At 39.5% G+C, this 14,529-nt stretch overlaps 1 protein-coding gene across 8 annotated transcripts in view; it reads right to left on the bottom strand.

Annotated features, from left to right (window-relative positions):
* Positions 1-14,529, bottom strand: part of ZNF438 (zinc finger protein 438) — a 188,099-nt gene that overhangs the window by 19,949 nt on the left and 153,621 nt on the right. For all 8 annotated transcript variants that reach the window (XM_043883385.1, XM_043883388.1, XM_043883387.1 and 5 more), the window contains one exon: positions 13,411-13,478. In XM_043883385.1, coding sequence (XP_043739320.1) covers positions 13,411-13,447 — 37 coding nt within the window. In that variant the 5' untranslated portion in view covers positions 13,448-13,478. Of the gene's footprint in view, positions 1-13,410; positions 13,479-14,529 lie in introns of those variants that run through there.

The following is a 14,529-nucleotide window of genomic DNA, read 5'->3' as shown; positions in this document are numbered from 1 at the left end:
TATAAACAATGTATCACAACATATTGGCTACAGGACCAGAAAGGAGACTCAAGATTTTCAATGAAGCCAGACTTTAAAGATTTGCAAAAAATGCAAATCAGTGATAAGTCTTCTCACTAATTCTTTTGCTTTGGAAAATACAGCCAATTACACAAAATATGTTAAGCTGTAGTGAGATTACTATTGTTATTTTACTATTATGAGTTATTTTTGGCTGTGCTGGGTCTTCGCTGCTGCTTGAGGGTTTTATCTATTGTGGTGAGCGGCGGCTCCTCACTTCAGAGGCTTCCCCTGTTGAGGAGTACAGGCTCTACACACACAGGCTTCAGGAGCTGCAGCTCTCAGGCTGTAAGGCAGTGTCAGTAGTTGCGTGTGAGCTTAGCTGCTCCATGGCACGTGGGGTCTTCCCACATCAAGGATCAAACTGGTGTCCCCTGCATTGCAAGGCAGACTCAATCACTGGACCACCAGGGAAGCCCAGATTATTGTTATTTGAAAATGAATCCACAAATACACATTTTTTCAGTTTATAATCTCAAATACAGTAAATCCCAATTGATACAACTGACATAAACAAATATTCAGTAGTTTTTAAGAATGTAAAGGGGCCTGAAATTAAAATATTTGAGAAGTGCTAACTAGATGAAACCTGATGTTCCAGATCTTTGAAGATTCTGTGATTTTTTGTGTGTGTGTGTATGTGAATGAGAATAGAAAATAAAATCTGGAAATGTCTAATTTATGGCTGATCAGTTTTTCCTTCACCTTTTTCCTGTGTGAGAATCTGTAAAGCAGATCCTTAGGAGAGAGTTGTAAAAATAAAGCTTTTGGTAATATATCCTAATAAAAATATAAATTACAGTTAAATGTCATTAGTTGGAAATATTAGAATACAGCTTAAATAAAAAAATTTTGAGTATTAAAAATACATAACACTTCAAAATTTACTGTATTCACTTTGAATTTATATTCATGAAATATCTTATAAATTATTGGGTTGGCCAGGCAGATTGTTTGGGTTTTTCTGTAACCTCTTATGGAAAAACCCAAATGAACTTTTTGGCCAACTCATTATATTTAAACTAATGACATTTTTATTTTTTTCTCCAATTTTTCCTCTTCCAACAACACAAAAGAAGACTCTACACATGGACATCACCAGATGGTTGACACAGAAATCAGACTGATTATATTCTTTGCAGCCAAAGATGGAGAAGCTCTATACAGTCAGCAAAAACAAGACTGGGAGCTGACTGTGGCTCAGATCATGAACTTCTTATTGCCAAATTCACACTGAAATTGAAGAAAGTGGAGAAAACCACTAGACCATTCAGGTATGACCTAAATTAAATCCCTTGTGACTATACAGTGGAAGTGAGTAATAGATTTAAGGGACTAGATCTGATAGACAAAGTGATTGATGAATGATGGACAGAGGTTCATGACATTGTACAGGAGATAGGGATCAAGAAAAAGAAATGCAAAAAAGCAAAATGGCTGTCTGAGGAGGCCTTACAAATAGCTGTGAAAAGAAGGGAAGTGAAAAGCAAAGGAGAAAAGGAAAGATATACTCATTTGAATGCAGAGTTCCAAAGAATAGCAAGGAGAGATAAGAAAGCCTTCCTCAGTGATCAATGCAAAGAAATAGAGGAAAACAATAAAATGGGAAAGACTAGAGATCTCTTCAAGAAAATTAGAGATACCAAGGGAACATTTCATGCAAAGATGGGCTCAATGAAGGACAGAAGGACCTAATGGAAGCAGAAGATATTCAGAAGAGGTGGCAATAATACACAGAAGCACTATACAAAAAAAGATCTTCATGACCCAGATAATCACGATGGTGTGATCACTCACCTAGAGCCAGACATCCTGGAATGTGAAGTCATGTGGCCATAGGAAGCATCACTGTGAACAAAGTTAGTGGATGTGATGGAATTCCAGTTGAGCTATTTCAAATCCTGAAAGATGATGCTGTGAAAGTGCTGCACTCAATATGCCAGCAAATCTGGAAAACTCAGCAGTGGCCACAGGACTGGAAAAGGTCAGTTTTCATTCCAATCCCTAAGAAAGGCAATCCCAAAGAATGCTCAAACTACCGCACAATTGCACTCATCTCACATGCTAGTAAAGTGATGCTCAAAATTCTCCAAGCCAGGCTTCAGCAACGCGTGAACCATGAACTTCCAGGTGTTCAAGCTGGTTTTAGAAAAGGCAGAGGAACCAGAGATCAAATTGCCAACATCCGCTGGATCATTGAAAAAGCAAGAGAGTTCCAGAAAAACATCTATTTCTGCTTTATTGACTATGCCAAAGCCTTCGACTGTGTGGATCACAATAAACTGTGGAAAACTCTTAAAGAGATGGGAATACCAGACCACCTGACCTGCCTCTTGAGAAACCTGTATGCAGGTCAGGAAGCAACAGTTAGAACTGGACATGGAAGAACAGACTGGTTCCAAATAGGAAAAGGAGTACGTTCAAGGCTGTATATTGTCACCCTGCTTATTTAACTTATATGCAGAGGACATCATGAGAAACGCTGGGCTGGAGGAAGTACAAGCTGGAATCAAGATTGTGGTCAAAATATCAATAACCTCAGATATGCAGATGACACCACCCTTATGGCAGAAAGTGAAGAAGAACTAAAAAGCCTCTTGATGAAAGTGGAAGAGGAGAGTGAAAAAGTTGGCTTAAAGCTTAGCATTCAGAAAACTAAGATCATGGCATCCAGTCCCATCACTTCATGGCAAAGAGATGGGGAAACAGTGGAAACAGTGGCTGACTTTATTTTTCTGGGCTCCAAAATCACTGCAGATAGTGATTGCAGCCATGAAATTAAAAGACGCTTACTGGAAGGAAAGTTATGACAAAACTAGATAGCATATTAAAAACCAGAGACATTACTCTGTCAACAAAGGTCCATCTAGTCAAGGCTATGGTTTGCCCACTAGTCATGTATGGATGTGAGAGTTGGACTATAAAGAAAGCTAAGCACCAAAGAATTGATGCTTTTGAACTGTGATGTTGGAGAAGACTCGAGAGTCCCTTGGACTACAAGGAGATCCAACCAGTCTATCCTAAAGATCAGTCCTGGGTGTTCATTGGAAGGACTGATGCTGAAGCTGAAACTCCAGTACTTTGGCCACCTCATGTGAAGAGTTAACTCATTGGAAAAGACCCTGACGCTGGGAATGACTGAGGGCAGAAGGAGAAGCAGGTAACAGAAGATGAGATGGTTGGATGGCATAACTGACTCAATGGACATGGGTTTGGGTGGACTCTGGGAGTTGGTGATGGTTAGGGAGGCCTGACGTGCTGCGGTTCATGGGTTCGCAAAGAGTCGGACACCACTGAACGACTAAACTGAACTGAATGATATATTTTTTTTTCTCCAATTTTTAGAATTATCATCACAAGATTCTCTTAATAGTATTGTAATCTTTTTTTAATAGCACTATTTTTTCAGTACTCTTAGCAAAATGCATTCAAAACCATTTAAAATTACTTTATCAAGATAAAAATAATCATTAATTGCTGCTTCTGATTTAAGTTAGATGCTGGAATTTCTATAAATGTTTTTAGCATTTTGATGTCAATTAATTTAAAGACAACAACAATATGTTTACTCTACTCAAAGCATGACAAGATTTATGAATTCCTATTCCTATTAGTAGTTGTTGTTTAGTTGCTAAGTTGTGTCACAATATTTGCAACCCCACAGACTGCAGCATGCCAGGCTTCCCTGTCCTTCACCATCTCCCAGAGTTTGCTCAAACTCATGTCCATTGAGTCTGTGATGCCATCCAACCATCTCATCCTATGTCACCCCCTTCTCCTCCTGCCTTCAATCTTTCCCAGTATCAGGGTCTTTTCCAATGAGTTGGCTCTTTGCATCAGGTGGCCAATGTATTGGAGCTTCGGCTTCAACATCAGTCCTTCCAATGAATATTCAGGGTTGATTTCCTTTAGGATTGACTGATTTGATCTCCCTGCTGTCCAAAGGACTCTTAGGAGTCTTCTCTAGCACCACAGTTCAAAAGCATCAATTCTTTGGTGCTCAGCCTTTTTTATGGTCCAACTTTCATATCCATACATGACTACTGGAAAAACCATAGCTTTGACAATATGGACCTTTGTCAGCAAAGTATGTCTCTGTTTTTTTAATATACTGTCTAGGTTTGTTATAGTTTTTCTTGCAAAGAGCAAGCATCTTTTAATTTCATGACTGCAGTCACCATCCGCAGTGATTTTGAAGCCCAAGAAAATAAAATCTGTCACTGTTTCCACTTTTCCCCCATTTATTAGTAGTATACTTATACAAACATAAAATGCCTAACCTATATTCCTGGCTTTGTAACACTGAAATATTGCTGTCAAAGTTCTTCTCTTTTATCCCTGCTCCGCTCGTCACACCAGCCATCTGCATAAATAAAGACATTAGCATCTGCTATATGGCAAATGGTCTCAGGGGCAGATGTTCGCATCCTTGTGTTCGTGTCGCTGGGGCTGCATACATTATTGGAACAGATGTACACAATCTCAAAGTGTTGGGTCCCACGATGAGATGTTTCCAACTGCTTCCTATCAAAGTACATAAATGCTATTTGCACCTGCATTTATGTTAATGATAGAAAGGCAGCGGGGGTCCTGACAAAGTGAGATGTGATGCTATGAAATATATTTACATGGTTAATTGGAGTTTCCGAAAGACTCCGCTGCCAAGTGGCTACAGTGACACTGATCCAGGCCTGAGTGGATGATCTGACTGGTAGTCTGTGTTTGAAGCACTGGAAGGCTGGCAATTTCCAATGATGAAAACAGTCCTAATCCAAATTTACTAAGAAGAACATTCTTGACTCTAGTATTTTATCTGAACTAGGAGTAAATTACTCCCAGTATGAGGTCTGCCTGATAAGGCTTAGGCCACCCAAGTCATTTCCATCTTGTCCTACAAGGAAACTTCCATAGGTATGTGTGTGTTTCCCATTTGTACTTCTGTCAACAGCATACCATACTAATACTCACGGCGGTATTTTGCAGAAGTTATTACATTGGAAAGTTCCAATTTGCAACATTAAGGAGTTAACCAAAACCAGCTTGAAAATGTCAATTTGTACTTGGTCTGCAACATAAAATGGTACCAAAAGGCCAAGAACAGCATTTACACTGCTAGTTAAGATCAAAATACTTCCATATGAATGTCACATATTTAGAAACATAATATTTTGGTAAAACATAGGGAATGTTCCCTCCCCTTCCCCATAATGAGGTCACAAAGCCACGTTAACCACTAAACACAAAGCATCAAATTACAGTGGTTCTCATTGCTACTGTGCATTAAATGTGAGCACTGAAGAGCCAGAGCTCACAGTGAGAGTTGCTTTTGTAGCTTGACTGGGCTAAGAACTTGTAGCTGCTCTCAAATAACATATTTATTACTTGATTTCCTTCACATTGATAATATCAACACTGCACAGTGTTGCACGGGTTCTAAAAGAAGTTTTATTCTGCAACTTATTCTGAAGATTTATATTGTGCTCTAAGAGTTTACAAAAGGCATTCCTACACAGCTGATCCTCATTTGCAGATTCTGTTATTTGTGAATATACCTGCTTGCTAAAATTTATTTACAATCCCCAAATCTGAGTCACATTTCCAGCGGTGGTGGACACTCTGCCTTGCCTCAGCTTCCCTGGTATAAACAAGCGTTCTTTTTGCAGTCTACTTTAGTGGCACCTTTTTGTGGTATTTTTTTCCCCATTGTTAGTGATTTCACTGTCTAAAACAGCTTTAGAGAATAGTGCTGATATGCTCTCCCATGTTCCTACAGATTAGAAGAGTCTGATGCACCTAATGGAGAAAACATGTGGTCAGATAAGTGTTGTTCAGGCATGAGTTATAATGCTGTCTCTGTGAGGTCAATTCATGTCAAGGCATCAACAAGATATATTCAGTAAGGTGTCTTTGAACAGAGACATACATAAAAGCAGTTTTTATATTGATAGATGAGAAAATGTTGTATTGTGACCAGAGACTCACAGGAACCTAACCCTGCATTTCCCCTGGGAGCCATGGTATCAGTCAGTTCAGTTCAGTTCAGTCACTCAGTCGTGTCCGACTCTTTGCTACCCCATGAATCACAGCACGCCAGGCTTCCCTGTCCATCACCAACTCCCGGAGTTTATTCAAATCTATGTCCATTGAGTTGGTGATGCCATCCAACCATCTCATCCTCTGTCGTCCCCTTCTCCTCCTACCCCCAATCCCTCCCAGCATCAGGGTCTTTTCCAATGAGTTAACTTGTCGCATGAGGTGGCCAAAGTACTGGAGTTTCAGCTTCAGCATCAGTCCTTCCAATGAACACCCAGGACTGATCTCCTTTAGGATGGACTGGTTGGATCTCCTTGCAGTCCAAGGGACCCTCAAGAGTCTTCTCCAACACCATAGTTCAAAAGCATCAATTTTTCTTCACAGTCCAACTCTCACATCCATACATGACCACTGGAAAAACCATAGCCTTGACCAGATGGACCTTTGTTGGCAAAGTAATGTCTTTGCTTTTTAATATGCTGTCTAGGTTGGTCGTAACTTTCCTTCCAAGGAGTAAGCGTCTTTTAATTTCATGGCTGCAGTCACCATCTGCAGTGATTTTGAAGCCCAAACAAATAAAGTCTTACACTGTTTCCACTGTCTCCCCATCTATTTTCCATGAAGTGATGGGACTAGATGCCATGATTTTAGTTTTCTGAATGTTAAGCTTTTTTTTTTTTGAATGCTAAGCTTTAAGCCAACTTTTTTACTCTCCTCTTTCACTTTCATCAAGAGGCTTTTTAGTTCTTCTTCACTTTCTGCCATAAGGGTGGTGTCATCTGCATATCAGGTTATTGATATTTTGCCCCACAAGCTTGATTCCAGCTACGCTTCTTCCAGCCCAGCGTTTCTCATGATGTCCTCTGCATATAAGTTAAATAAGCAGGGTGACAATATACAGTCTTGACGTACTCCTTTTCCTATTTGGAACCAGTCTGTTCTTCCATGTCCAGTTCTAACTGTTGCTTCCTGACCTGCATACAGGTTTCTCAAGAGGCAGGTCAGGTGGTCTGGTATTCCCATCTCTTTAAGAGTTTTCCACAGTTTATTGTGATCCACACAGTCGAAGGCTTTGGCAGTCAATAAAGCAGAAATAGATGTTTTTCTGGAACTCTCTTGCTTTTTCAATGATCCAGCGGATGTTGGCAATTTGATCTCTGGTTCCTCTGCCTTTTCTAAAACCAGCTTGAACACCTGGAAGTTCATGGTTCATGCATTGCTGAAGCCTGGCTTGGAGAATTTTGAGCATCACTTTATTAGCGTGTGAGATAAGTGCAATTGTGCAGTAGTTTGAGCATTCTTTGGGATTGCCTTTCTTAGGGATTGGAATGAAAACTGACCTTTTCCAGTCCTGTGGCCACTGCTGAGTTTTCCAGATTTGCTGGCATATTGAGTGCAGCACTTTCACAGCATCATCTTTCAGGATTTGAAATAGCTCAACTGGAATTCCATCACATCCACTAGCTTTGTTAGTAGGGAGCCATGGTATAGTATTAGTTAATTCAGTGTTCCTGTGACTTTACACAATGTAACTACTGTGAATGATGAGAATCAACAGTATTTTATCTCATTTGACTATTTCAGGGCAAGAATTATCATCCCCATTTGAAAGAAGAATGAATTGAGGCTCATTGACTTAGCCAGGATTACTGCAAGGAGATCCAACCAGTCCATCCTAAAGGAGATCAGTCCTGGGTGTTCACTGGAAGGACTGATGCTGAGGCTGAAACTCCAGTACTTTGGCCACCTGATGCAAAGAGCTGACTCAGTGGAAAAGACCCTGATGCTGGGAGGGATTGGGGGTAGGAGGAGAAGGGGACGACAGAGGATGAGATGGCTGGATGGCATCACCGACTCGATGGGCATGAGTTTGAGTAAACTCCGGGAGTTGGTGATGGACAGGGAGGCCTGGCGGGCTGCGATTCATGGGGTCGCAAAGAATCAGACATGACTGAGAGACTGAACTGAACTGAACAGAGCCCAGAGGCTTCCCAGGTGGCACAGTGGTAAAGAATTCACCTGCTGATGCAAGAGATGCAAGAGATGTGGGTTTGATCCCTGGGTCAGGAAGATCCCCTGGAGTGTGGATCCCTGGGTCAGGAAGATCCCCTGGAGTGGAAATGGCAACCCACTCCAGTATTCTTGCCTGGACAACTCCACAGGCACAGGAGCCTGGGAGGCTACAGTCCATGGGGCCGCAAAGAGTAAGATGCAACTGAGACAGCACAGCAAAGAGCCCAGAAAAAAGGGCAGAAGAACCAGAGTTCAGCTCTTAGCTTGGTGTTCTTTCCCCGGACTGAGAGCAGAGGGGAGGAGAGAAGAAAAAACAGGAGAGGAGCATAGGAAACAGCCCCAATACTATGTTCGAAGAATGAAACTGTGATTAGACAACAAGACAACAAACCATTTTCAGGTTAAATCCTCATAAACAGTAAAATGCTTGGAAAGACAGTCCAGTTTTATTCACTGAATCTGAGCTATAAGAGAGTGGACCGTACTTTGGTTTCCTCTTCGCTCTTTGTTCCTTGCCTCTCCAAAGGCAATAAAATATTTGTTAAATAAACACATAGACTTGAGAACTTCAGCTTGGTGTTTCATTAAAAAACAGATTCAAATGTTTTCATAGCATCCAGGCAATAAGATTTTTAGAGAAAATGAGAGTTTAAAGCATTTTTAAACAAAATTTAATATGTATTTGAGAAACCACTATATGCCAGGATACTTTAAAGCTCACCAAAGACAGAAAATTCATGAAGAAGTTTATAAAGGACCTAATTGAGCAACTGAACACACACACACACACACACACACACCTGATATTAAGAGTCTAAAATAAGTAAGATTATTTTCCTAAATTAAAAATATATATATATATATTATTAACTAGCTATCCCACATATTCCTTTAGTTGAAATGCTATATTCACTAATACCAAAACATTTACTTCTGTGAGATGTAAGTACATATTTTTATGTCTGTAAGACATAAGAATATATTTTTAGGCTGTGATATGATTATTTTTTTATAGAAGTTTATTGAATCAGAAAATCCAGGGTTTTTTTGTTTTTTTTTTAACCAGCTTTAAATCTGAATTCACATGATAGACAGTAATGGTTATGGCTTCACAGTTAAATAATGCACAGGTTTTGAAAACTAGTAGGAGTTGTACAGAGCATGTTCAGCTAACTGCAATGTTTCCAAAGGGGGTCATTAAGACCCACTACATCTTGCCTCAAAGCATCTGCCATTTTCTCAGCTCCATTTGTTCTTACTCTTACTGAATAAAAACAGCACACACAATTTGATAAATATGTTTAAACAATATAAATGTTATGACAGAGCTGAGAAAAGTGTTAGAGGATTTCTGTAAGGCCTCTCTACTCACAATCATCTTGCCTGGGAAGCAGCAAGACTGAAGGGTGAAACTGGCAAAAAGTCTTGGGAGTTCTGAATGACTCCAGCAAAACAGCCCTGCCCTGGACCTAAGACTTTCCTGACCAATGAAGAGTGGGACTTGTTTTAATTAGCTGTATGGGGACTTAACACTCATGCTTAATTGGCAAACCACAGTCAACGTCTTCCAGGCACATAAAAAACATAAACTGTCCCTCTAAAAGGCCCATTTGGCAAGGTTGCTCATTTGTATGTTTCCTTGTATCAATAACAAATCCATTTGCATTTTCAATCCCAGTGGTGTTTTCTTTCCTTCAACAAAGTTACAGTATAGGTTACCACTGTAGCTGGCCTTAGCATGTAATTTTCCCCCTCCCCACCCCAGAAACATGGTTAATCCCTTGCTACAGTTTGCTGTTTTCCAACATAAAATACATGTCCTTACATTTTTATTAGTTCCTCATTTGAAAATGTCAAACAAAAAAAGAAAGCTTTGGGAAAACCATAAATCTCCAAATCCAAAATATGAGAAGATAGAAAATTGTAACAAAATACATTTGATGAACTTCTGGAGATTCTGTTAATAATATTTTCACACGGAAAGGGATAATATCAGCACTATTATAATAGAGGAAAGCTTTTAACATAGTACAAACTATCTGAGTGATATTACAATGTTAAAATTCTTTATCCAAAATCAGGAAACATTTAAATAGAAGGCACTGGAATTTCTAATGAGTTTCATCTAGTTCTTTCCCAGCTTTAATCCATGTCCCTTGACCCCTAACCCCCACCCTCTGTCTTCTACACCTGTGCTCATGTCCTGAGCAAATGCCACATCTGGTCATATTTCCTGACCAGCCTCAAACTTCTGGCTCAATCAACTGTTCTCCAGGTACATCATATTCAGGTCTAATGCAGCATTTGTCATGCTTTATTCTGTTTGATTATATACATGTCTGTGTTCTACTAGGATTTTGTGTTTTATAATAGCACAGTCTTCTGTCTGATTTATCTTTGGATCCCTCATAGCATCTGGCATAGTTCCTGGTAAGTACTGTCTTGGTGATCATTAAATCTGCTTCCACTGTAAGAAATTTTGTTAGAAGATAGTAAATGATGCCATGGGTTTTCTTAAGCCCCACAACTCTGCTGTAATGTCCTACTTGAATTTCATACATTAGTGCATGTTGTGTTCGCATCCACACATGCTTGCAAGTCTGAAATTCAAAAGTACCATATTTTATAGACAGCCATAAATCACTCAGTATTTAATTAATAAATGACATATGCTCAGCAAACTTCTCATGTTCCACAAGTGATTATATTTGATGAAAGAAATATAAACAAAACCATAATTTAAAAATCTGGAATTTTTCTTTGTTAAACAATATTAATAGCAATCTAGGACATACAGAAAACATTTGATAAATGAGTAAACTGAAGAATAACTGGGCAATTCTTAGGCCTCATATGTATGATACTATTTTTTCTGACCAATATAATTAACTTATATTTATTTTAATTAATTAATTATATACTTTCTCATGATACAAATTCTAATTTCTGCGTACTTTGGATTGAAATGGCTTTTCATGCATATGTGCTAAGTCGCTTGGTCATGTCTGATTTTTGGCAACCCCAGGGACTGTAGCCTACCAGGCTCCTCTGTCCATGGGACTCTGCAGGCAAGAATACTGGAGTGGGTTGCCATGCCATTCTCAAGGTGATCTTCCTGACCTAGGGATCGAACCTGCATCTTCTGTGGCTCCTGCATTGCAGGCCGATTGTTTTATCACGAAGCCACCAGGGAAGCCCGAAATAGCTTTAAGCATTCATATATTAAATTTAATTCAGGGTCACACTTGGCCTCTGAAGGCTACAAGGCACCCACCCCAAGCAGGAGGGAGCTCTGCCCATCTCACTGCATCAGCCTCTAAAGGCGGAGGATATTAATAACCACCATTAAGAACAGGAGCCAGCATCATCTCATAAGGGCCTGCTCTACAGCGAGCAACGTCTGGGGTGATTTACATATATTATCTCCTTTCATCTCCACATCACCTAGAGGGTAGGACTTACTATCTTCATTTTATAGATTTATAGATGAGAAAGTTAAGGTCAAGTGATGTACCCGAGGTTATGCAATTCGGGGGCAGACATGATTTTCAAACATCCCACGCTCTTCATAGCTATGACACTACCTTTCACTTTGGCAGAGAACGTTTTCTCCAGTTCAGGATTCTTTAAAGCAAACTCCTTCCGCGCACTGACAGTTACACCTTCCACTGCTGTTGCTGCGTAGTTGCTTCGGTCGTGTCTGACTCTGTGACTCCAGGGACTGCAGCTTGCGAGGCTTCTCATCCATGGGATTTCCCAGGCAAGAATACTGGACTGGGTTGCCACTTCCTTCTCTAGGGGATCTTCCTGACCCAGAGATCGAACCCGCATCTCCTGCATGGCGAATTCTTTACTGCTGAGCCACCAGGGAAGCCCACATCTTCCACAAGGGAAGCCCAATTCTGAATCATTTAAAGGCATTTTTTTTTTCTCGCACATGTATCAAAACTTCTCTTCTGTATGGGAGAATATACAGAGGCCAGGGAAAGACTTGAATTCCTCTTAAAGGTTAGGCTTTGTTTGCTCTGCATGCTGAGGAAAATTAAATTACTCTTTACTCAAAAATGATTACCTGTACCCGTAAACTGCTTTTCTAAAAGGTCCAGGAGCTCTTGTTAAGAAATCATGATTTTCATTTTAAAAAATCATATGGGGGGGAATTTGTTTCTTTTACATTTCTTTTTTAAAATGGGTATATGGGAAGAAATAGGTCAAAAATGAATAAGAAAATACCCTCTCTGTATATGTATGTTGTGTGTGCACATGTGTGCATGAATATATATGTATATATGCTTGTATACATCTCTCTCACTAGAACACATGTCATTCTGCTTCATTAAAGTCAATACTCTGGGGCTTCCCTGGCGGTCCAATGGTTAAGAATACACCCGCCAGTGTAGGGGACACGAGTTAGATCCCTGGTCTGGGAAGATCCCACATACTACAGAGCAACTAAGCCTGTGGGTCAAAACTATTGAGCCCTTGCCCTAGAGGCCATGTTCCCCAACAAGAGAAGCTACCACAATGAGAAGTCATGCACCACAACTACAGAGTAGCCTCCACTTGCTGCAACTAGAGAAAGCCCACTCATAGAAACAAAGACCTAGTGTGGCCAAAAATAAAGAAGTTTTAAAAAAATATTTTTTAAAAATACCAAAGTTTTTTTTTTTTTTAAAGCCAATACTCTGCAACCTCATTTAACATCTACTAACACCAGTTAGCTGCTGGCTGATGGCCTGGGCTCTGCAAATTTTGTGTGGAATGAGATGACCCTGCTCTCAGTAAAAGGGCTCAGTTCAGTTCAGTTCAGTCGCTCAGTCATGTCCGAATCTTTGCAACCCCATGGACTGCAGCATGCCAGGCTTCCCTGTCCATCACCAACTCCTGGAGCTTACTCAAACTCATATCCATTGAGTCGGTGATGCCATCCAACCATCTCATCCTCTGTCATCCCCTTCTCCTCCTGCCTTTAATCTTGCCCAGCATCAGGGTCCTTTCCAATGAGTCAGTTCTTCGCATCAGGTAGCCAAAGTATTGGAGTTTCAGCTTCAATATCAGTCCTTCCAATGAATACTCAGGACTGATTTCCTAATCTCCAATAAAGAAGTGTCATTTATAAACCATGGTTCCATAGACACTCAAGGAATTTACCAAAATAAATAAACTTTCTTATATAATTAGAAATTTTGTTCTTAGTTCCAGAAATAAGTTACCCTTTGGTTAGTGGGCAGTGACATTAAATGTATCAATTAAAACTCCTTACAACACACACATTACCATTTTCCCTGGCATAGCTTATCTTACCTTGATCTTTCGGTAGTACTGAAAATGAACTCTGCATTATGATGTCGCTGACTTGAATAACAGCTGTCCTAGAAACAACCAAGACAAGCAATAATTAGGAAAGAGCTGAGATGCCATGTTAAAATGTACAAAAACATAAATTGCAAGCTTTTTCTAAAACAAAAAGTCTTTTTATTTATACCTATATGAGTAATAAGAAATGGACTGAACTATTAGGAACTAAAGTTTTATTCCTTTCTCATTTTCATAGACACAGGATTTTACTGACTGCTCAGGTGTGGGTTTGGAGAAGGAGTAATGTGACACATTGAGAGTGAATTGCGTCTGCCTCCCTGCCCTCCTGGTGTCAGGGAACTGTGCAAGTAGGCAAAGCTGAGGTTCCCTAAATATGTCCTGCCTGATAATTATATTTTAGGTTCTGTTTAAGAAATAACTAAAATGTTTAACAATGTAGGTAAAGGAACTATAACTACAATATAATCATTTGATGAAACATAATTCAGTCATTAAAATGCAATTTTGAAGATTATGCAGCAGCATGGTAAATACCAATGATATAATATACTGGATGAACACACCAAATGACCGACACACTAGGATTACAACTAAAAAACAAAGGCACAGAAAAATGCATGACAGGAAATATGTTAATATGTATATTTGGGGTTTTTTTGGTGATGTAATTAGAGTTGTTTTCCTTTCCATTTTAGCTATTTTCCAAATTATCTAGAATGTGGGTTCCATATTAATAAGCCATGCAAATGTGTATATAAATAAGACAAAGTCCTTGGAAAAATACAGGTAAATATTTTTTTGTGCACTTCAAACACTGCCATGTTTCTAAATATGATGCCAAAGACAAAGTCATTAAGGTAAAGACTGATGAATTTTTCCATTGAAAATTTTAAATGTTTTTAAAGTAGAAAACTAGATAAAATAAAAGGGCATGACTTCTACTTCCAGCCAAGACTGAATAACAGAGGCCAGATTTTCCCTCCTTCCTGAAACAATCAAGACACAGACAAAATACATGAAACAATATTTCAAAACAGTGAACCTCAGGTCACAAAGACTGATCTTTGAGAGAGAGAAAACATTTGTTTTCTGTCACCCACATTA

Source organism: Cervus elaphus, chromosome 23 (assembly GCF_910594005.1).
Source record: "Cervus elaphus chromosome 23, mCerEla1.1, whole genome shotgun sequence".
In the NCBI taxonomy this organism is placed as follows: Eukaryota; Metazoa; Chordata; class Mammalia; order Artiodactyla; family Cervidae; genus Cervus; species Cervus elaphus.
The sequence above is the reverse complement of the archived record's forward strand: the minus strand, read 5'-3'. Positions and strand labels throughout refer to the sequence as shown.